Below are 21,881 nucleotides of genomic sequence, written 5' to 3' on the forward strand. Positions count from 1 at the left end.
AATATGTTAATACTATGTCATAGAAGTACACTATTAATACTATGTCATAGAAGTCAACTTAGTTGCAAGGTATGAACAATATAACAACTATTCATACCACTTACTGGAAGTTAACAACTACATCATTTCATTTGCATAATAGGTACGATAAAAAATCCAAACAGTACCAAACATCAAAACCAAGTCAACACTAAACAATATTTTGCGCATAATGTAAATGATTACCTGGCATTGGTGTGTATCAGTCTCAATTGATCAATAATGAAAATGATTACCTGAGCATCAATGTCATGGTCCACCTCATCAGTAGTAGCCTGAGATCCTCATGCGACAATCTGGTAAGGGGTAACCCAAGTTTTCTTCTCTTCAATCGACATTTTTCTGAAACAATGTTCTCAAGATAAGATATGGTTGTTGGAGAAGCATTCATATGCAACTCTGTTCTTGCACAAAAACACACAGAGTCGCTCTTTCTATCCACATGCACTCACGCATGGCCATAGCATGCATACACACATCAATAATACAGATTTTACAAATAAATTTTTATTTCATTACATCAACATGTAGATGTCAAAATATTAAACTAAGATCCAATGTTACTGAACAATCTGCACTTTTGAACAACTATTTTTCGGAGTTCTTCCAAATGCATATCAACCTCTCATAAAGCTGAAAACAAGAGATCATAACGGAGTCCATTATAAGTTTAGCCGTTGAAATAAACTATATCTACAAAGGCTTCCATTCAATGTTAATCATATGCATATAAAAAGGTTTGAAGTCATAAATCAGCAACAACAAAAAAAGTTAAACAAGATGCTTTTGTTTATCTCTATATACCAAACAAACAACATTACTGAACCCCAAATCATATTACACTATCTGTTCAAGAAAGAGCACATCATGTTGGATATACCTCTTCAGTAACTTTAGGAAGAAGCAGTGCCACTTCTCCACAAATAACCTAGATCATTGAGAATCTAAATCCAAGAACAGTAATAAGAGGAGTTCTTAGCTCTGTCTCCGTCCGAGATTGTTGTGGTTGACGTTGCTTGAATTCGATGGTGCTAGAGAAGGAATTGGAGGCATGTCGTCGGTCGACGGAGATTAAGATAGAGATGATTGTGGTGGCGTCAGAGGTGAAGAAGGATGTGGTGCTTTAATTGGAGCGTCCGACGGAGATGAAGGAAGGGAAATCAGAGATGGAATTTTGGGCGAAGGTAAATCGGTGGTGAGTTGCGGCAATGGAGTCGGCGAGGGCTATGGTGGAGACGACAAAAATACAATAGAGAATTGGAATAGGAGAAAAGCTAGAAGCAGAGCTCGATGGACCTCACCATTGTTGAAGAAGAAGAAAGTTTGAGATGCTCGTTGATGAAGATTGAGTTGATTAATAGACAAAGAAAAAGGGCAAAACGGTAATCAAACATAGATGTTGAATTTAAGAAATCAACAGCTGTTAATTTTTGGGTTTATTTTGGGTGTGTTTATATACCTTGAATGGTATAGGGTTTCTTTATAGAACTATGTCTAGGAATGGGTATTTAACTAATTTTCTATTCTTTTTAATATATAACACCTTATTTTTTAATGTGACATTATTGAAATGGCTTAGCTTCTTACGTCACTTAGGCCATCTCTAACTTAGAAGGCTAAACCCAAAAAATCCTAAATTTTAGCCAAATTCCTCTCCCAACCTAAAAAAGTAATGGGTTAAATTTAAAAAAAATCCAAATTTGGGGCCAAAAACCAGTCCAATTATTGACTTGATTGGATTTTTTTTGGTGGAGCCCACAAAGCCATGATGCACAAGCCATGTGCAAGAAGCAAATAATGGGACCCGCGCTGCAGGTGTTGCAGAAAGTGTCATCCTAGGTGTCGCATAATTTTTTATTATAATTATAATAGTAACCCAAATCAACGATCCATATTAAATTCAAGCTATTTTAACGGTAAAAAAAGAATCCAACGGCTGAAATTGAAATTCAACGGTTAAAATAATAGTTTAAATTAATCTAAATCATATCCAACCCCAAAACTCACTCCAAACTCTATAAATACCAACCTATTTCTTAAATAAAATTTTATTTATGGAATTTCAATTTTTTTAGGTGAAATTGTTCAAAAAAATTAAATTATGAGTTATTTAAAAAGATTAAATGAAGAAAAGTTATCCATGAAAAAAAAAAATTAGACAGAAACCATTATGAAACAATTTAATAAAGTTGAGGGCTTAAAATTTGAGTTTGAAGGGTTGGGGGAGAAAATGGGTTGAGTCTGGGCAACACCCAAATAGTTACTTTTTGGAGAGGAGAAATTTGAGTTTATGACCAAATTAGTTAGGCCTTCTCCAACCCATTTGGGGCTAAACCCATATTTTCCCCCTCCAAAAAGTAACTATTTGGGTTTTGCCTGGACTCAAATTGTTTTTTCAACCAACCCTCCGGACTCAAATTTTAAGTCCACAACTTTATTAAATTATTTAAGAATGGTTTCAGTCTAATTTTTTTTTAAAAAAATTTTTATGGATAACTTTTCGTCATTCAATCTTTTTAAATAACTTCATAATTTAATTTTTTGAACAATTTGACCTAAAAAAATTGAAATTTCACAAATATAATTTTATTCCAAAACAAAACACACAATATAATTATAAAAGAAACACACAATACTTGAAAATTCACCATACATGAAACCCAATAGGAATAAACTAATAAACACCATCGTGGGGGCTTGGATAAAAATCCCCTGAGTTGTCTTCAAGATTAATGATAGGCTGCTGACCCTGTGCATGTTCTTGCATAATTTCATCTTTTTTATCCCCCCAATACTTCTTCTTTCTTGGAGTAAATTTGGATACATCTATAGACATTATTTTTTGTTCTTGGGCTTCCTTATCTTGTTGCTTCTGATACGCACAAGCATCAGCTTGATCTTGGACAAACTTGTCCAATATGTTGAGCTTTCGTCTCCTATCCTCCTAAAAAACAATACCTTGCTCAAGCAATGATTCCAAGTACTTATCCCTTGTTTGTTGAGAAGGGTCAGCCATCTCCCTCCCATCCCTCCCGCCCTCCATTTTTTTGTTGTTTTTGTTTGCAGCCTTTTGTTATCTCGCCCCGCAGGCCTTGGATTAGGCATGGTGATATTGTTTGCGTCGTTATCCAAATTCACCATACTTGCGCTAGCTTCAGAAGAACGTTGTGTGGGATGCTCATTTATATGATTCTACTTTGTGCAATCTTTTAAGATTTCCCAAGCATGGTACAATTTGAAAGGCCTATTTGGAGGCTTATTATCATTAAGAAAGATCGTTTCTGCATACAAGTCCTACGCATGAAAAAATAAATTTAAGTTTGGAGTTGAATAAAATTACAAATATAAATTTAAAGCTTTAATAAGAATGGTTACTTACCATATCATGTAGATTTGAACCACTTTGTGGGTTCGTATTGGCCTTAGTCAAGTATGTCTTCTAAGGATCTTGACATATGGAAGTAGCAGCACAACAACAAGTGGAGCCCACTTTAAATTCCTTGCACATGGGCTGCTTCAGTTGCAGGTGGGCTCCACCGAAATTTTTTGGGTTCAGGCAATAGCTGGATTGCTATTTGGCCCCAAATTTGGGTTTTCCCAAATTTTGACCCTCATTTTCTTAGGTTGGAAAAATTTTGGCTATATTTTGGGTTTGGCCTCATGGGTTGGAAATGGCCTTAGAGAAGGCCTTACGATACACCTCCACGTGTCAAAACACTCCACTAGATTGTTGGGCTCATGTCTATTTGATTTATTTTTGGGATGTTGTGTTGTGGTGCATAAAATTCACATGTTCATAACAAAATCAAAATAAGAGAATGTAGTACAACAAAATCGAGTATTACAACAGAAATCCATCATTAGACATGCTTTTTAAACTTAGAAACTAGTCCGATTTGGTTTGGATCGGATTAATTAGCCAGAAACAGTAAAACCAAATTGAGCTTAATCCGTTCAACCAAACTACAGTTTGGTTTTCAGAGGTTTCAACCCTTTTCATCAACAACCAACTACAGTTTGGTTTTCAGAGGTTTCAACCCTTTTTTTATCAACAACCGAACTAAACCGGTCAAATTATAGTTGGAAGGACAATGTAATTCAACTTTTTTTTATTTTTAATTTTATTATTATTTATTATATAAAAAGTTTAGCTCACATTACTGTCATTGTACACTTTTTATAAGTAAGCTCATAATATGTCACGTTTGTTTTCATCGCATTAAATAAATTTTTCACACAAGCAGTATTCAGGTCGCATCAAATAAATTTTTTTTTTTTTTCATACAAGTGATATTGGAAAAAGAGGGATTCAAACACAAAACCTCAAGGATAACTGCTTTCAACCACTTTAGCAACAAAATCCCTGACGGTGGCATCAAACAATTACTTGTTACAGTAAACCCAAAAGTTCTACAATACTAACTTACCTACTCCCCATTACCAAAAATGAAAAAAATTCAAAGAAAACAGTTTTACAAGATACAAATAGAAGCTAGTCAATCATTATCCTCTACTAAATCCATCCAGCAATACCCAATCTGTGTCTAGTATGGAAGAACACCTTAGAAGAGTTAGCTCATTTACTCGGCACAAAAACAAACTTTGATGTACCCCTGAAACAGAAACACCATTTGAGCAACCAAAAGAGACCAAGGCGACCAGAAAACCAGTTACCTTATATTTCCAATTTTCAGTATCTTTAAACAGTTTCCTACCTTCTTTGAATGAAATCGGAAGGTCCCCAATCAAATCCGTAATATGTAATTCATGTGTCCAAGTTGACTAGAAGACTATTTACTCTACATCTCCAGTTTCAAAATCATCAAATAGTATCCTTCTCTCCTCAAATGAAATCAGCAGGTCCTGATCAACTTTGTAGTGCGTAACTTATATGCACTAAACCAAATCACTTTGGTCAGAAATCGTACTTTGTTCTCCCACTCTTTAGTATCAGGCACAACATATCTGAAATGTCAGAATAGGAATTGTAGAAGTTCCAAGACTCGAGCATCAGGCGTTTCCTTGATCCTTTGAAATGAACAACCTATATCCAGGATATATCATAGAAGGGACTGAGAAGAATTTTAAAAATAACCACAATTGAGTATCATATTTGTTTCTATTCAATAGGTGGTGTGTTTTGGACAGTTGCAGCATACCTTAACATCCAAGGGCATGCCATGAAATTGACCTGCGCCCTCTGGTGGTGTCCAATTGTATAAAGCACAGGGTAAAAACAACACTGAAGCATCGCCAAGATCCTCTATGAAAGCTAGGGCTTTGGTAAATTTCTTTGCATCAAAAGATGGGTGTGACTTCACCACCCAGGCAAGAGCTAGCTGATCCCCAAGCATTCTAGAAGCTCCCATGTACCTTGATCCATAAACTTTTAGTACTTCTTGTAGAAAAATCTTCGCCCTGCATCGATACAGTATGTGAGATGTGGAAAATGGTCCAGAAGAAACACCGCATTTATGTTTTCTGGTATACAGTAACCATTAACTTCCAGTTAAATATCCCTTCTGTTGCAAACCAACCGATCTAACATGAAAAAGAAAACCAGATAATTGATAAATGCACCTTAAAATGCCATCGGAAGTACCCCTCACTGCTATAAATCCTGAATTCAGAGGTTGAGCTTTGTTGTTTCGGAACGTGAGTGCCAGATGAAAATTCGGGTACTCACGAAAAATGTATCCTAGATCATCAACCACAGCTATATCCGAGTCAGTGAATATATAATGATGATTATGCCCCTGCTTCTGAGAAAGCTCCTCCAGCTTTGTTTCTAGGAAGGTCTGAATCACAGAAATCCGAAACAAGCATCATAATAAAGCATTTTTCTAATGACTGATAAATGCACTATTACACATGGGAACAATTTCATGTTAAAGCACCCTCCTACTGTAAAAAGGAGAGGTCTTAACTAATGAAATAAACTATGTAAAATTTCTGAGAAGCATAGCTACTGATAAACAACAGATTTTTCTACTTGTTATTAACATAATTTGCTCTTACAATGTATGACCTGATTCTTTGAAGCATCAACTGGTCACGTGAATATTCACCTTGAATTGGATGTACAGTGACCCCATTTCTGTGCATTGAAAGATCAGATTCTGGGTCAGTTAGAATGACTACATTGCTCCGGGGCATTGATACCTGCAAGTATGTAAAGACATGAATTTGGGATTTCAAAATGATAAATAAAATTTCAACAGCATATACTAAAATGTTTACAAATTAGCATATTGACTTCCTTCTAACCAAGTATCTGTATCATACGAAATCCAAACTACAAAGTCTGCTGATAATAAAAACCCCTAATTTTTCCTACCATTCTAAAAAGTCTGCACATCCTAATATAGAACCATTCAATTACAGTCATTCCTTGGTTTAAACAGGGAACAGAACACACTCCTTATTGTGGAATTGCCATGGGAGATTAATGCAATTTTCTACACACTCTGTTTAAACCACGTTAGACAATCCGCATTCCATCAGTTGCAATTTCACCATATCAATATTGAGCTCACAAAACCTCAAACATGTACCCCAAGATCTGTTAGAAATTAGCAAAGACATGATAAATCACAATGGTACTTGTTTAGTGTTAGAAAAACAATGGACTTGAGCAACTAATCCATTATGTTCTATCTAACGATTACCTGAATGAAGTTAATGAAGACATTCAAGATGGCCATTGACCTCTCCACTTTAGTATAAGAAGCATTCCCAACGGTTACCAAGTGTGACAATTGATCGTCGGCGCGCCCATTGACAGTGGAGTTGTATATGGTGAAGACAGTGACAAAGGCAATGTCATCAACCCCACTGGACACATGGGAAGAGGCTGAAGAATGGGTTTGGTTGAGAGCTTTGATGCCTGCCCAGATGAGAAAACCAACCACACAAACCCAAATCCGATTTAATCAAATTATATGAACAAAAGAATCTGATTTGATTTATTTTGATAAAGAAATTGAATAACCTTGGCATTGGAGGCGATTTCTCAAGCCTTGACCAGCAGCAGGTCCAAGAACCAAGTGATTGGATTTGTTGCCTTGTTTCTTCTTGGGCAAATCTTCCACATTAGAGTTATAATGCAATTGCTTGACTGAAATTTAAACTTCAATTGTGAATTTGAATGTTGTTTCTTCAGAGTTTAGCCTCAAATAAGGGATATTAAAAATTAAAATAAATAAATAAAAGAAAGTAGAAAGAGAACAGAAAGCTCACCGGAGAAGAAGTGAGGAAGAATGAAAATAAGAGGGAGAAAGATGAGGAAACGACGCCATCCGCTGCACACTCTCATCGCCTAACCAATTGCTCACTCTGATTCCGCTGCATACTGCATCAGATCAACTATTGTTAGAGAGAGAAAACTGCACTGTTTCTAATCGTATCTGTCCCTAATTTCAGTTTTTTGTTTTTGTTTTGTTGTTTCTTTTTCTTCTGGGCTTTTTCTATGGGCCTCAATTCAATTGGGTCTGAGTTGCCCAGCCAGGTAAACGAGACGTCATTAAATTTATTTTCATAGCACAGGAATGCCAAATTGTACAATTTTTTAAAGGAAATTTTACATAAATACCACCTCGATTATTAGGGGTCGCTGCATTTACCACCCAAAGAACAGAAGTTTAGGAATTTTCCCATCCAAGAGTGGATCCAATGATTTTATTAATTTATTGGATATCTTATATTATTTTTTGGAACTAACTTATACTTTTATTTTGACAACAACGTAGGAGTGGCACAAAAATAATATTTCATAAGGCACAAATGTCCTCTTGGTACATACCTCCTTGACGACAAACCACCATGTCTGGCCTTGTCTGGATTATTTTTCTTGGCTATCTCTCAATGCGTTCACGTCCACCATCATTTCATCTTTGGAATTGGAGTCAAACAAGTTTCATTGGCTCATTGTAGTATAGTGGAGGAAAATTATATTCAGATAATAGATAGATGATTTTGATGGAGTGATTGCAAAGAGACTAAGAAAACTTTGATGTTTATAGATAATTTGGATGACAGAGTGTTGAGCTGAAGATGATAGAATCTCATCCAACAATTTAAGATGAGATGAAATATTGTCATATCAGATCTTGAATTTGTGCAATTTAGAGATGATATAATTATTATTTTTTTTCCAGAATTTAGAGGTGATATTGAATCTACTTTATTTGATTCAACAGTTAATGTGAGATAAAATCTTATCTTGTCGAGATCTCGCATTTTGTGCAAACACATGATAAGAAACCAGCGTTTCATATTAATTGTTTGTACTTCATGATCCAATGTTCCGTGTGGGACGAAATCCTCTTATAGGAATTATAAAAAATTTAATCTATTTATTGAGAAAAAGAAAAATCAAAGCTAACACAAAAATAAATTAGTTCGTGAAAATCTAAAATTACATCTTCACATTAACATCTTCCCATTGTAGCAAAAATCATATTATTGCATATGTGGCTAGACCAATTGACAACAAAGGTAGTACGCCCGCCCCCTTCTACCAAAGTTAGATTTACATCCAAAAATGTGAATGGAATATAAATGCCTTTGCATTGAAATTATTTTTATATTGGAGATGTGAAAGTAGGATATATCGTAGGAAAGATAGCAATCTTAAAAGACAAGCGTGTATGGTACTGGTTGCAAACAAGCAGAAAGAAAGGAAGAAAGAAAGAAAGAGTGTGTTGGTAAGGAAGCGTGTGCCAACTGTGCCATTTAGCCAAATGTTTTGATACCATAATATCTTTCACAGCTGCAATGCAAGCCTGCCTGCCTTGCCTGCCTGCGTGCCCCGCCTGCACACGCACTCTAAATCAGTTGAGGACGAGGCAGATAAAGACATTTATTTGAACACTTCCTTGAAAGTTTGATGCATTCTCTCTCTCTCTCTCTCTTTCCAGTTTCTTGCATAGATAAAGCTAATTATTAAGATGGGATTTTGTTTACTTAAACAATAAATAATTAAAATAAATTGACATGAAGAAGAAGGAATGAACTGTACCCAACTCAACCCAACCAAACCCTTCTTACTCAGTCAGACTATTAAATTTTCTTTAATTTGTTTTTAATCCGTTTAAACGCACCGATGTTAAATACAGAGACTCAAAATTCTATATATATACACATAGAAAAGCAGAGACTCGTTCAGTTGGCATACTCCGTAAAGACTGAGGCATCTTCATCAGCAATTGCAGCTACCTAATCCAAGACTTGAGAGCTACCTTATATATAGCTAATTGCTTATAGAGTTTGGTTTGCTCTGCCCCTCTCTCTCTCTCTCTCTCTCTCTCTCTCTCTCTCTCTCTCTCTCTCAGCTATCGGCTTTCAACTTTCTTCATCAGGTAAATCTCCTTCCTTTATACTTGTACTAGTATGTTTATATTTCTTGCCCATTTTGTTCTTCATCTAATTTCCTTTATCATCCATTCATCTTAACTTCTTTTTCCTCCTCAATTTCTTTTTTTCTTCTTCTTTGTTCTTCATTAACACTTGAATCAAACTTATGCAATCATACGTTTACTTTAAGAAGGAAATAGCCAACCACAAATAAGCTCAGGCTATGTTATGATTTTCACTTTCTAATTTTTTATTTTATGTTTTTATACAAACGATATTTTACTTTAAACTAATTTAAACCACAAAAAAGGGGATTATCTTGAAAACATAAAAATTCTTTAAAAAAATAGGAGATTTGGGTCGGAAATGGGGTACGGGGACAGGGATTCTCCGAAACCACTTAAACGACAATGGGAGTGGGGACAGGGATAGGGCCAGAGATGGGAAGCGGGGACTGGGATTCTTCGAAACCGCTTAAAGGGGATGAGGGTAGAGGCGGAGTCGGAAATGATATTGCCATATACGGCCTCTACCCTGTTTGTTACCATCCCTAATGAGAAGGAAGATTCAAACTTAGTTACAGAATAAAGAGCACATCCACCTCTAAGCCAACTTTCTAATCTTTAGCATACCTCATTTGTCAATTAATTTTTGGCTTTCTCCCATATTTGTCAAAAGATGTCATCAATTAAACTTGGGAAAAGAGAAATTACCGAAAAATCTGGAAATTATTGAATTGTTTTGTCTATAACGTGCGCCACACTATAAATCTTAAAACACTTTTCAATTATACGTGTAGACGACACTAGTGCTTTCCTGTCACAACCTATGCATTTTTAAAATAATAAATAAATAAATAAGTATTTCAAAAGAATCTCCTCCCCAAATTTTTATTCCTTTTTGTTTTTAAATTCCATTTTCAAATCATGCAATTTGTTGGTCCCTCAATCAAATTTAATTCCCTTCGTTTTGGAATTAGAAATGCATTTATGGTAAAGATTTTTAATTATCCTCGTTTAAAAATTAAAAAAAAAATCATAATTACAGACCTATTGTATCGTCCGTGTGCGAAATTTTTTCAATCAGCGAATTATTTTTCTAAAATTCCATTTATACCCTTTTCGAACGCGGTTTCAGTATGTATAAATGAAAACCAAAAATACATCAGAGCTCATCTTACTCTCTCTCCTCGCTCTCTCTGGCCTGCTTTCTTCATTTGTCAGACAAAAATCTCCGCCCACCTCTCACTCTCTGTAGTTCGTTTCAATTTCACTGCAGCCCCAAATGGCCGACCGAGTCCACCCGCGCGACTCGCCCTTTCACACCGAAACGACGCCGTTGTCCTTATCAAGGCCCTCCCCGCCAGACTCTGAGAAGCCCGTCCCTCCGCCGGGCACCTACGTCATCCAGATCCCCAAAGATCAGGTCTACCGGGTCCCGCCGCCGGAGAATGCCAGCCGCTACCAGAGCTACACTCATCGGAAGCCTCGCCGGAGCTCTTGCCACTGCTGCTGCTGCTGGTTCCTCGGCCTCCTCGCCGCCATCGTCTTCCTCTCCGCGGCCGCCGCCGGCATCTTCTACCTCGTCGTCCGCCCCGAGGCCCCCAACTACTCCGTTGAGAGCATCGCATTCAAAGGCTTCAACCTCACAACGACGTCGTCCCCGCCGTCCGCCATCTCGCCCGAGATCCACGTCACCGTCCGGGCCCAGAACCCTAACAAGAAGATCGGGATCTACTACGAGAGAGAGAGCTCCGTCAAGCTCTTTTACTCCGACATCAAACTGTGTGACGGCGTTCTGCCAGCGTTTTACCAGCCGTCAAAGAACGTAACAGAGTTTCGAACGGCGTTAACTGGGTCCGGGATCGAGCTGACAAGCGCAGTGCAGAAGGGCTTAGTGGATGCGCAGAAGCAAGGGAAGGTGCCGTTAGAGTTGGACCTGAGAGCGCCCGTTAGAATTAAAGTGGGGCCCATTAAGACGTGGACGATTACCGTAAAGGTTGCCTGTCACTTAACGGTCAATAAACTGACAGCAGACGCCAACATTGTGTCTAGGGACTGTGATTACAGCGTGGATCCTTGGTAGAATAATGGAATATGCTTAGTTTTGTTATGCGCTTTAATTTTTGTTTTAGAATTAGACAATTTGTTCTTCTTTTTGGTGTGAATTTAGACGATACGATTTGATTCATACAATTATTTATTGGAGATACTTACAATTATTTACACACGATAACATTTTATTTTGTGAGATAATGATTAGAAAACTCTGTCATGAGAAAATGAGTTTGGAAGTCCAAATTTGAGAAAAAGCATTTGGTACGATTTTCAGTCGAGGATCAATATTTGGATTTGTTTTTAATTTGGTCTGATTTCCCCTGTTTCTTGCTTCCACGGATTCATGGCACTACGTTTTTCACACAAGTTTTGACACAATTTTTGGGGCATTAGATTACTCCACTTTCAGTCGTTGAGATTAAACTTGATATGATAAGTAGTTTTAATTTTTTAAATAGACAATCATTAATTTTATTTTCTCTCATAAAAATAAAACAAAAGAATTTTCTCTCTCCAATCTTTTTTCTTGGAGACGTAATCTATGTTGCCTTTTTAATATCAAATATTTATTAAGGTGTAATAAATAAAGAATATCACCAAAAACTAAATGCCCTAACCGTAGGGCTGCACACGGGTCGGGTCGGTTATGGGCCCAAACAGCACTCCAAACCGGGCCTTGTTGGTAGGCCCGAATGCTAAACCGTTGACCTTTTTTTTAGGCCCATTTTCGAGTTTGGTCCAAACCCGAATGAGGCGGGCCGGGTTGGTTTGGTCAGATTTATTTGCCGAGCCCCAACAAAAGCAACAATTGAAGGTTTTTTTTTTTTTTTTTTTAATTTTTAAAAAGTTTTCCAGGCCATTCTGTTTTTTGGTCAGATTTCAACAATTCAAGTTTGGACAGTTCTTGTATAGTCCAATTTCTCCAACTCTAGATATCTAAAGTTTTCATCATTCAAATACTTCAAAAAACCTTAAAACCATAGCAAATCATCATCCACCACACATGTCCAAATACAGAAATTATTATTACAGTCCATAGCAAATTGAGAGAGTAATCTCAATCACAATTTGCATATATGCAAAGTTCAAAAGAAAATCCAAATAAAAACAAATAAATTTCCATTACATATACACATACAATTCCATGAGTTGTTTCATATTCAAATCAAATTTGCACTTCTACACCAAGTCATCCAAGCAAAATTTCACATATTCCATCTTGTATCGAGGATCTAGAATAATCGTCACAAAGAATAACTTGTTGATGTTATTCACATTTCCCCAATATTTATCAAACTTTCTCTTCATCATTGTTGCTATTTTTGCACATAACAACATCATCAACATTCATCATTGTGTCTATCTCCTCCAAAAAAGAACATATCTCATAGAGTGGGGAATTAGAAGACACGGTTTTTGATGCACTAAACCTCAAAGTAGCATCATAAAACTTCTTCAAAAATTTGACAAATACCTTTGTATTATCCCAATTCAACGAAGTTGGAGGCCCAACTCTTTTCTTCTTTTCCTTACCATGAGCTTCATACTCCTCAAAGTACTCCAAAAACTTTGGGCCATCCTCCTCCATCCTCTCAAAACCTTTTTGGCGCTTCAACACTCTACAACATTATGTAAGTTGAATTTCATCTTGTGCACACATCTAAAGGAACCATGGTTCTAGTATCAACCTTCTCCATCTCCAAACAAGCCCTTCTCTAACCATTGGGATGACCCCCAAACGTACGTAGCACAATTGCGAATACTCTCAATAGATTGATGAATTTCTTTCATTCCATCGGTTACAATCAAGTTTGTAATATGTGCACCACCTCACATGCAACAAACTACCATCACCTATGAGTGAATTCCACTTTTCTAACCTCTTCTTCATGTAGCTAATACATCCATCATTGGAGGAAGCATTATCTGTTACTAGAAATTGTGGTTTTTCCCTTTTTATAAAATTCTTATTCAAAACTTTTAGATATAAATAATATACAAAATAAATATTAAACAGTAAAGTAAATATAAAGAGCCAAGTAAACAAATAAATAAAACAAGTTAAGATTAAGAAAGCAAGCCTGGTATAGTGAAAGCACGTCAAAGACGCTGTCCTAAAGCCTTTGTAGCCTCCCTACATGCAGGTAATGACGGTCTACAAGACTCCAAGATACGACCCCAATACGCAGGCTTAAGATCCGCTATGAGCACGTTCACAGTCGGATAGAAAACTCCAAGCCACAGAACCGTTGCCCAAAAATAATATAGAAAGTATGGAATATGTGAAAGTATGAGAATAGAGAAATTTGATTGTAGTGTATTTAAAATGTGAAGGAGTGACCTTTTATAGGCATCCAAAACTCGTAACCTCCAAACACATTTAACCATAAAGTTGGTGGCAATGAATAGAAAATAAAAACTAAAAATTAAACAATTTGTAACTCCTATAGTAAATAAAAGAAACTAGCCAAAAATTAAAATAGTAAATAAAACGTTTTAAAATTTAAAATCCTTTCAAATAATAAGAATCCCCCACAAAGGGTTTTAAAATTTTAAAATTGTAAAATATAAAGAAAATATACATATGGGCAACATAATACTATGCAATAGGTGTAGGTGCCTTCCGGGCTTGAACCTTCACTTAGTGATGATAGTTTCCATTTGAGAACCTGAGTGTACACAGTATTGAACTCGGTACCTTTGACCAAACTTCAACATATCCCACACATAGTATTGGTTGAGGCTTGGAAGCGGGGTAGCGCTATTTATGGCCATGCGCTAATCTTGCATCTCGTGAGAGTTGCTAGAGAATAGCCCAATTCTCACAGTCGCGGCCTCACGACGTCTCTCACTTAGGTGAGTTCTCCAAGATTACATGTGACCTGCACCCTGCGGGAGATTGCCCGCCTCGAAACTCATTCAGGGATAACTCCCTTCCTAACGTCACATTATATAGCACTGATGTCATAGGGATGAGCATGAGGACATCTCTGGGATGCCTCCTCATGATATAAACAGTGCTCAATGAGTCACGCAGTATGGATTGTTTCTACCCATTGAACTTCCTTCATGGGATCGCCAATCACAGAAGTTGGGTTACCTCCCTAGGTGACTCCCTTATGGGCTTAAGCCCATCCCCCTCGACATTTCTAGGACTTTGCTCCTAGAAAGACCTTTAGTCAATTGGTCAGCAATGTTGTTCTCCGACTTCACATAATTCACAATCTCTAAATTCGTCCCAAAGATCAAAATGTCATCAACATATAGGCACAAGATTACGTGTTCTCCATTATTCTCTTTATAGTAAACGCATTTATCATGACCATTAAACTTAAAATCATAATCTAGAATCACCTTGTCAAATTTTTCATGCCATTGCTTAGGAGCTTGCTTTAAGCCATATAAAGATTTAACCAACTTGCACACCTTGTGTTCTTGGCCCTTAACTATGAATCCTTCGGGGTGCTCCATATAGATCTCTTCATCTAAGTCTCCATTTAGAAACGCTGTCTTCACATCCATTTGATGAATCACTAAATTATGCACAGATGCTAAAGCTATCAAGGTCCTTATGGTGGTAATCCTAGAAATAGGTGAGTAAGTATCAAAATAATCTATCCCTTTCTTTTGTGTAAAACCCTTAGCTACCAATCTCGCTTTGTACTTATCAATACTTCCATCAGGTTTTAACTTTTTCCTAAACACCCACTTGCACCCTATCGCTTTATTTCCAGCAGGCAAATTCGTTAACATCCACGTGTTATTTTGAATTATAGATTGAAACTCATCATTTATAGCCTCTTTCCAGAATGGTGCATCCACAGACATAACGGCTTCCTTATAAGTTGTGGGATCTCCTTCTACTAGAAAGGTATAGAAATCATCTCCAAAGTTCTTCTCAACTCTCGCTCTTTTGCTTCTTCTAAGTTCTTGAGATTCTAAATTTTCAATCGTAGTTGAGCTAGAAGGCTTTTCACTTATTTGTACTTCCTTAGAAATTCTTGTCTTGTACGGAAAAATATCTTCAAAGAATGTAGCATCTCTTGCTTCCATAATTGTGTTGTTTGCAACCTCCTTTACTTCAGAGTTAATCACCAGGAATCTATTGGCACTGCTATTTTTCGCATAACCGAGGAAAACTGCGTCTATAGTCTTAGGACCTATTTTCTTTCTCTTTGGATCTGGTATGAGTACCTTAGCTAAACACCCCCACACTTTTAGGATTCTAAGGTTAGGTGATCTTCTTTTCCATAACTCATAAGGAGTTTTCTCATCATCCTTCAATGTTATCCTATTAAGTATGAAACAGTTAACATTGCTTCCCCCCACAAATTTTCAGGTAGTCCACTACTAAGAAGCATAGAGTTTACCATATCCATCAGGGTTCTATTTTTCCTTTCAGCCACTCCATTAGATTGGGGTGAATATGGTGGAGTAACTTCATGTATAATTCCATGTCTTTACAAAACACTCCAAGCTCATTTGAGGTATACTCTCCACCTCTGTCAGATCTAAGTCTTTTAATCTTTTTCTCCAATTGGTTTTCTACCTCATTTTTATAAATCTTGAGTTTATTAAACACCTCATCTTTTCTCTTAATAAGATAAATATGACAATACCTAGAGAAGTCATCAATAAAAGTCACAAAGTACTTGTTTCCACCTCTAGTAGGAGACCTATTTGAATCACACACATCACTATGTATGAGCTCTAAGATTTGGGTGTTTCTCTCTACAAGTTTGAAAGAATTCCTAGTTTGTTTGGCTTGAACACACACTTCACATTTATGCTTAAGGTCTATGTTAGACTTAGGGATTAGCTCAAGATCCATTAACGTTTTGATTTTGCTCAAACTTACATGTCCTAACCTTCCATGCCATACATTACAAGATTCAACGTTAAAAACTTGAGGAGAAATTTTATTATCTTCAAAACTACATTTATTTTGAACAATCCATCACAAACATATCCTTTTCCAATAAAGACATCGTTTCTAGTAATAACAATCCTATTTGACTCCATTACAATTTTGTATCCTTGTTTTACTAAGGACGATCCACTGATAAAATTTCTCCTCACTTCAGGAACATGTCGCACATCCTTGAGAGTTAGAGTCTTCCCAGATGTCATCTTCAATTCCACTTCTCCGATTCCACGTACTTGTGCGACGGTGTCATTTCCTAGGGTTACACTTCCTCCACTTGAGTTCTGGTAATTTTTGAAAAACCGTTTGTCAAAACATACATGTACGTTTGCCCCAGAATCTAACCACCAATCACTATTACTTAAATATGCGACATTAACTAAAGGCTTAAAACTATACCTTAGATTGGGTTCATCTTGATCATCTTGATCCACCAACACATTCACTTGGGCTTTAGGACCACTTTGTCCTTTGTTCCACTTAGGCTTGGGCTTGTAGGGCTCGGTCTTCTTGTAATGACAGTCTTTGGCCCAATGATTTGTTCTTCCACAAACGAAGCATGGTTGATCCTTATTGCCATTGGAATTGTTATGGGGTCTATTATGCTGACGATTTTGGTTTCGGTTGAATTGATTATGATTGGGTTGGCTATTTCTGTTTGTTCTCTTGAAAAATTTCCTTCCAGATTGGAAACGATTCCTATTGTTTGAAGTTTCCACTAGGTTCACATTTGTCTTTTCTTCCTTAGGCTTGTTACTTGATTTATGTTTCTCTTCAATCCTAAGGGAGTTTAAAACTTTGGTTAAGGTTAAAACTCCTTGTTTGTGCCTAAGCGTTTTTGCAAAGTTTAACCAACTTGGGGGTAATTTATCTATGAGACAAGAGACTTTAAACTCTTCACTAAACTTAGTACCCTTAAGTTCTATTTTCCTTAAAAAATCTTGGTACTCATGAATTTGTTCACTTACAGTTTTATTCTCAACCATCATATAGTTATTAAAGTTTGAGATTGTAAAACGATCTATTCCCGCATCTTCTATCCCATATTCAGCTTCTAATTCATCCCACAAAGTTTTTGCATTTTTAGTATCTTGATAAACATCATACAGATCATTAGAGAGAGCACTAAGGATTCTATTATGGCAATGATATTCTAATTCTTCTTTGGTCATCTTCTCCTTAGTTTTAGAAGTGGTTTCAGTAGTTTTATCAGGGGTGGTTTGATCTTCTAGGGCAGAAACTAACCCTAAAACAGTTAACCAATATTTAAGTTGTCTTTGCCACCTCTTAAAATTTGTCCCATTAAATTTTCCTGGTTTTAACATTATTGGTTTCTACACTATCCATTTCAATTCCAATAAACAGTAATGAAGCAACAAAATCTGAAATTTAAATATAATAGAAATTAAGATTGAATATTAATCAAACAGTTGGTGGACAAACAATAACTTAAAGAAACAAACGTGCCAAATTTATGACAAAATATCTAACTTTAATTTTGTCTTAAAACAACGGTTACAAAATCTGATGCACTTAATTAATTTTTAAATTTGTTTGGGTTGGTAACCAAAGCGTGTTTTGTTTTAAAACAACGGTTACAAAATCTGATGCACTTAATTAATTTTTAAATTTGTTTGGGGTTGGTAACCAAATCGTGTGAGCAATCAAAACACAAGCAAAACTGAAACGAGTAACTAAAACTTTCCAACTGTAGTACTTAAGGTTTTGAATAATAACTTTAATAAGTTTTTTTAAAACCAAAGATGCAGAACAATTAGGTTAAAGGTTTAATATTGGTAAAAAGGTTTTCTAACTTTGGACTTTAAAGCTATAGTTTTGAAAACTGTATAGACAAGCAATAATAGGAAAACACAGCTAATGAAGACAGAGAGTGTTTACGATTTGGAGAAACTTATAGCAATAACAAATACGGTAAGAATAATTTTAACTTACAAAGGCTTTAGATTGTTATTAGAAATTGTGGTTTTTCCCTTTTTATAAAATTCTTATTAAAACTTTTATATATAAATAATAATAAAATAAATATTAGACAGTAAAGTAAAATAAAGAGTAAAGTAAACAAATAAATAAAACAAGTTAAGATTAAGAAAGCAAGCCTGGTATAGAGAAAGCACGTCAAAGACGCTGTCCTAAAGCCTTTGTAGCCTCCCTACGTGCAGGTAATGACGGTCTACAAGACTCCAAGATCCGACCCCAATACGCAGGCTTAAGATCCGCTATGAGCACGTTCACAGTCGGATAGAAAACTCCAAGCCACAGAACCGTTGCCCAAAATAATATAGAAAGTATGGAATATGTGAAAGTATGAGAATAGAGAAATCTGATTGTAGTGTGTTTGAAATGTGAAGGAGGAGTGGCCTTTTATAGGCATCCAAACCTCGTAACCTCCAAACACATTTAACCATAAAAGTTGGTGGCAATGAATAGAAAATAAAAACTGAAAATTAAACAATTTGTAACTCCTATAATAAATAAAAGAAACCAACCAAAAATTAAAACAAAAAATAAAACGTTTTAAAATTTAAAATCCTTTCAAATAATAACATTATCAACCGATATGGTGAAGACTTTGTCTATCCCCCATCCATTGAAACATGCCTTCACAAGCCTACCAGTTGTATTCCCCTTATGATTAGGAATGACACAAAAATTAAGGATTCTCTTATGCAAGACCCAATCATCATCAATGAAGTAGGCCATGAGAACCATGTAATTGATATTTTGAATGGACGTCCAAGTGTCGGTGGTAAGAGAGACTCTTTGTGCATTATGTGTTAAGACACTCTTGATTTTAGCTTTCTCCTCTTGATAGAGATCCCACACATCTCTAGCAATTGTTGTATGAGATGGCAAATCAAATCTAGGTTGTGCCTCCTTCAAAAATTCACGAAACCCAATACCCTCTACATGACTAAATGCATGTGCTACTAGGTTAACCCATTTTTCTTGGCCCTCAAATGAAAGGACTTTTTGTCTTTTCTCTTGTCTTAATAGAGAACTCTTACATTGAATTCTCAAATGGTGCCACAAGTGGATGTACCATTCCTTTTACCATCACATGCATAGTTCTTTTTACAGTACTTGCATATGCATCTAGGCTCACTAGTTTCATCCTCACACTTTATCTTTGTGAAATGATCCCAAACCTCCCGAAGCATTCGTACAAGGCTATCTTTTTCCCAAACCTCCACTTGATTTTGGAGGGGCTGATTGTGGAGGGTCTGATTGTGGAGGGGCTGATTGTAGAGGGGCTGATTGTGAATGGGCTAATGGTGAAAGGGCTAATGGTGGTGGTGGTGGTGGGTTAGTTGAAACAAGGGTTTCAGATTCTACTTCCATTAAATTAATAATACCCTACAAAAATACAAATATTTGGTGCTTCAATAACCAAAAACAATAAGCATGTAATCAATATTGCATATCTGCCAAAGTAGCAACCAAAATACAAACATCACATTATTTAATAATTTCACTTTTCTAACCTCTTATTTATGCCTTTAGCCTATGTGAATTGGTGCCAAATTTAGTGCGACATTACAATAATCATAGAACTTAAATTATTACTCAATATCTGCCAAATCACATTATTATTGAATGATGCAATTTTCCAAAATCTGAAATGAAATCACAAATAACAAATAAAACTGTTCACCCGTTTTGTTTTTACTCCTGTGATGGAAGGGCAAAGTTCCCAACTGCCTTGAAAACCATTGACTGGTTAGCAAGTCAACTTTCTTTGGTGTGCGAGCGTGCCACTACTAGCAATGAAAAAAAATCCTAGCAAACTTCTTTGAAACAGATAACTTGCACCCAAAGTTACTGATTTCTAAACAAGCGACTATGAATTTGGGTGAGGAATATCTCCCAAATAAGTTCTTTTCTTGCTTTAGGCTGGTGAGGACTTCATAATTTATCACAGTATAAAATTGGTAATTCTGGCCAGAATAGATGATAATAAAGTGGACTGTTTTAGATAGAACTGCCTTTTACAAAATTAAGAAGGAAAGATCAACTCTAAAAGGACAAAAAGATGGCTGGAATCCCATTTCTGCCTAGGTAGAAACTTCTGATTCGGGCTGGACTGAGTTGTTATCAACTTCGATTGCTTAACTTTAGCTGTAAATCGATACCAAAGTTCAATTTTGGCAGAGCTTTAATCTACTTCAAGCCTTGGGAGGCTTTTGAGCAGGTAGAACTGCGGCTTCTTTAGTCTGAAGAGGCAGAAGTGGCTGGACAAGACTTAGCAAGCTGGAACTGCACTGTAAAATTTATTGAGGTTTTCATATTTGTGAAAACTCAAACTCTGCTTGTCTTGGCTTTTGCTGAACCAAATTTGTAACGAGAGAAGTCTCGTTTTGAATGACTTGTTTCTCTAAGCCTGAACTTTGGAACTTCTGATCTATAGCTAGCTTCTTTGTGGCTTAAATGAGCTTTTGGTTGCTCCAGCTTATTTGAAGGTTCTCAGTGATCAAGTGATCATTTTGAGTTTTTTGCCTTTGGTTGATTCTGATTGTTTGATTGATTACTGAATGATTTTTTTTTGTCCCTTTGCTCTGTTCACCTTCTCCTATATTTATAAGAAATGCTTTGGAGTAGGGTTTCTTTCTTTTAATAATGGGCGGCAAAAATTCTCAAAAGATCGTTCATTTTTTTAAATACAAAGAAGAAGGGGTTTTCTCAATTCTGGCAGATAAGTTCTCAACAGTCAATTCCTACGGCAGTCACTTCCCTGTTTTTTTTGAAAGAGAACTTGACCCTTCTTTAATTCCCAACTGCCCCTTGTGAGAGCTCAATCGTGATGGTCAGTTTGCTTCTCCAGTTTGAACAACTTCTTGCTTCCTGCTTATCTTTTTAGAAAATACAGTCTGCGTATCCCTTGAAAGGTGGTGCCTTCTTTGGGGTAGAAACAATATCTCTGAATATAAAAAGGATTTTTGATCTTCAGGTGGCAAAGATTTCAGAGACGTCCCTTCTTTTCGCCTGCCTCTGTCAACTATTTATCAACCCAGTTGAAATTGTTGACTTTTCTAAATCAGAAAAAGAGATTCAAGTGGGTCTGTTCTTTTTGGCTCCCTTATCTCTTTTAATCATGCCCAAGCCCTTTTGATTTTTCTGGAGCCATGGGTTGATTGCTTTTCTTTTCGAGGCCCAAGTTTATTTGCAGAGTCCAGACTGCTTGGGCCTTGTGGTTTTGTCTTTGTTGTTTTTGGGCTTTTTGGGCTGGGCGTGCCAAATTAGGCCCAAACAAAAACTAGCACCAAAAATAACAAATAAAACAACAACTGAAAAACACAAATAAATCAAATAGCAACAAAAAATCACTTATGTCCCAAAAATCAATTCTATGATCCTAGATATTACCAGAAATCACAACAACACTAGAAATAAATCAAATAACAACAGAGTCAGACCAGCGAAATTACCAAGAGCAAGCCAATCGTTTCCTTTGATCCCAAAATCAACTGTCCACCAAAAATCACAACAAT

General features: G+C 36.3%; 2 protein-coding genes across 3 annotated transcripts; one reads left to right on the forward strand and one right to left on the reverse strand.

Annotated features, from left to right (window-relative positions):
- Window positions 1-4,347: 4,347 nt before the first annotated feature.
- LOC117633241 lies at window positions 4,348-7,434 on the reverse strand. 2 transcript variants are annotated; one of them, XR_004586584.1, is made up of 8 exons: window positions 7,279-7,434; window positions 7,031-7,156; window positions 6,708-6,925; window positions 6,058-6,201; window positions 5,620-5,837; window positions 5,199-5,457; window positions 4,755-5,083; window positions 4,348-4,652 (listed from the first exon to the last, which is right to left on the reverse strand). XR_004586584.1 is itself a non-coding variant. In XM_034366960.1 (7 exons), exons 1-7 carry the CDS (start codon window positions 7,352-7,354, stop codon window positions 4,955-4,957), a joined length of 1,170 nt encoding a protein of 389 aa, XP_034222851.1. In that variant the 5' UTR covers window positions 7,355-7,434; the 3' UTR covers window positions 4,365-4,954. The 2 variants fall into 2 exon arrangements, 1 of the variants encoding a protein (XP_034222851.1); XM_034366960.1 differs by having other exon boundaries at window positions 4,365-5,083.
- Window positions 7,435-10,474: 3,040 nt separating this feature from the next.
- LOC117632940 (NDR1/HIN1-like protein 13) lies at window positions 10,475-11,628 on the forward strand. The gene has a single exon (XM_034366579.1). It carries the CDS (start codon window positions 10,678-10,680, stop codon window positions 11,476-11,478), a length of 801 nt encoding a protein of 266 aa, XP_034222470.1. The 5' UTR covers window positions 10,475-10,677; the 3' UTR covers window positions 11,479-11,628.
- Window positions 11,629-21,881: the final 10,253 nt, after the last annotated feature.

Source organism: Prunus dulcis, chromosome 6 (genome assembly GCF_902201215.1).
Source record: "Prunus dulcis chromosome 6, ALMONDv2, whole genome shotgun sequence".
Classification (NCBI taxonomy): domain Eukaryota; kingdom Viridiplantae; phylum Streptophyta; class Magnoliopsida; order Rosales; family Rosaceae; genus Prunus; species Prunus dulcis.

What these genes read in the sequence shown, in the direction of transcription:
- LOC117633241 (XM_034366960.1), bottom strand. Translation starts at nt 7,354, where the DNA reads ATGAGAGTGTGCAGCGGATGGCGTCGTTTCCTCATCTTTCTCCCTCTT. An exon ending in TCTTCCTCACTTCTTCTCCG is followed by an intron (nt 7,157 to 7,278) that starts GTGAGCTTTCTG and finishes TTTAAATTTCAG; the next exon opens with TCAAGCAATTGCATTATAAC. An exon ending in TCTTCATTAACTTCATTCAG is followed by an intron (nt 6,202 to 6,707) that starts GTAATCGTTAGA and finishes ACATACTTGCAG; the next exon opens with GTATCAATGCCCCGGAGCAA.
- LOC117632940 (XM_034366579.1), top strand. Translation starts at nt 10,678, where the DNA reads ATGGCCGACCGAGTCCACCCGCGCGACTCGCCCTTTCACACCGAAACG.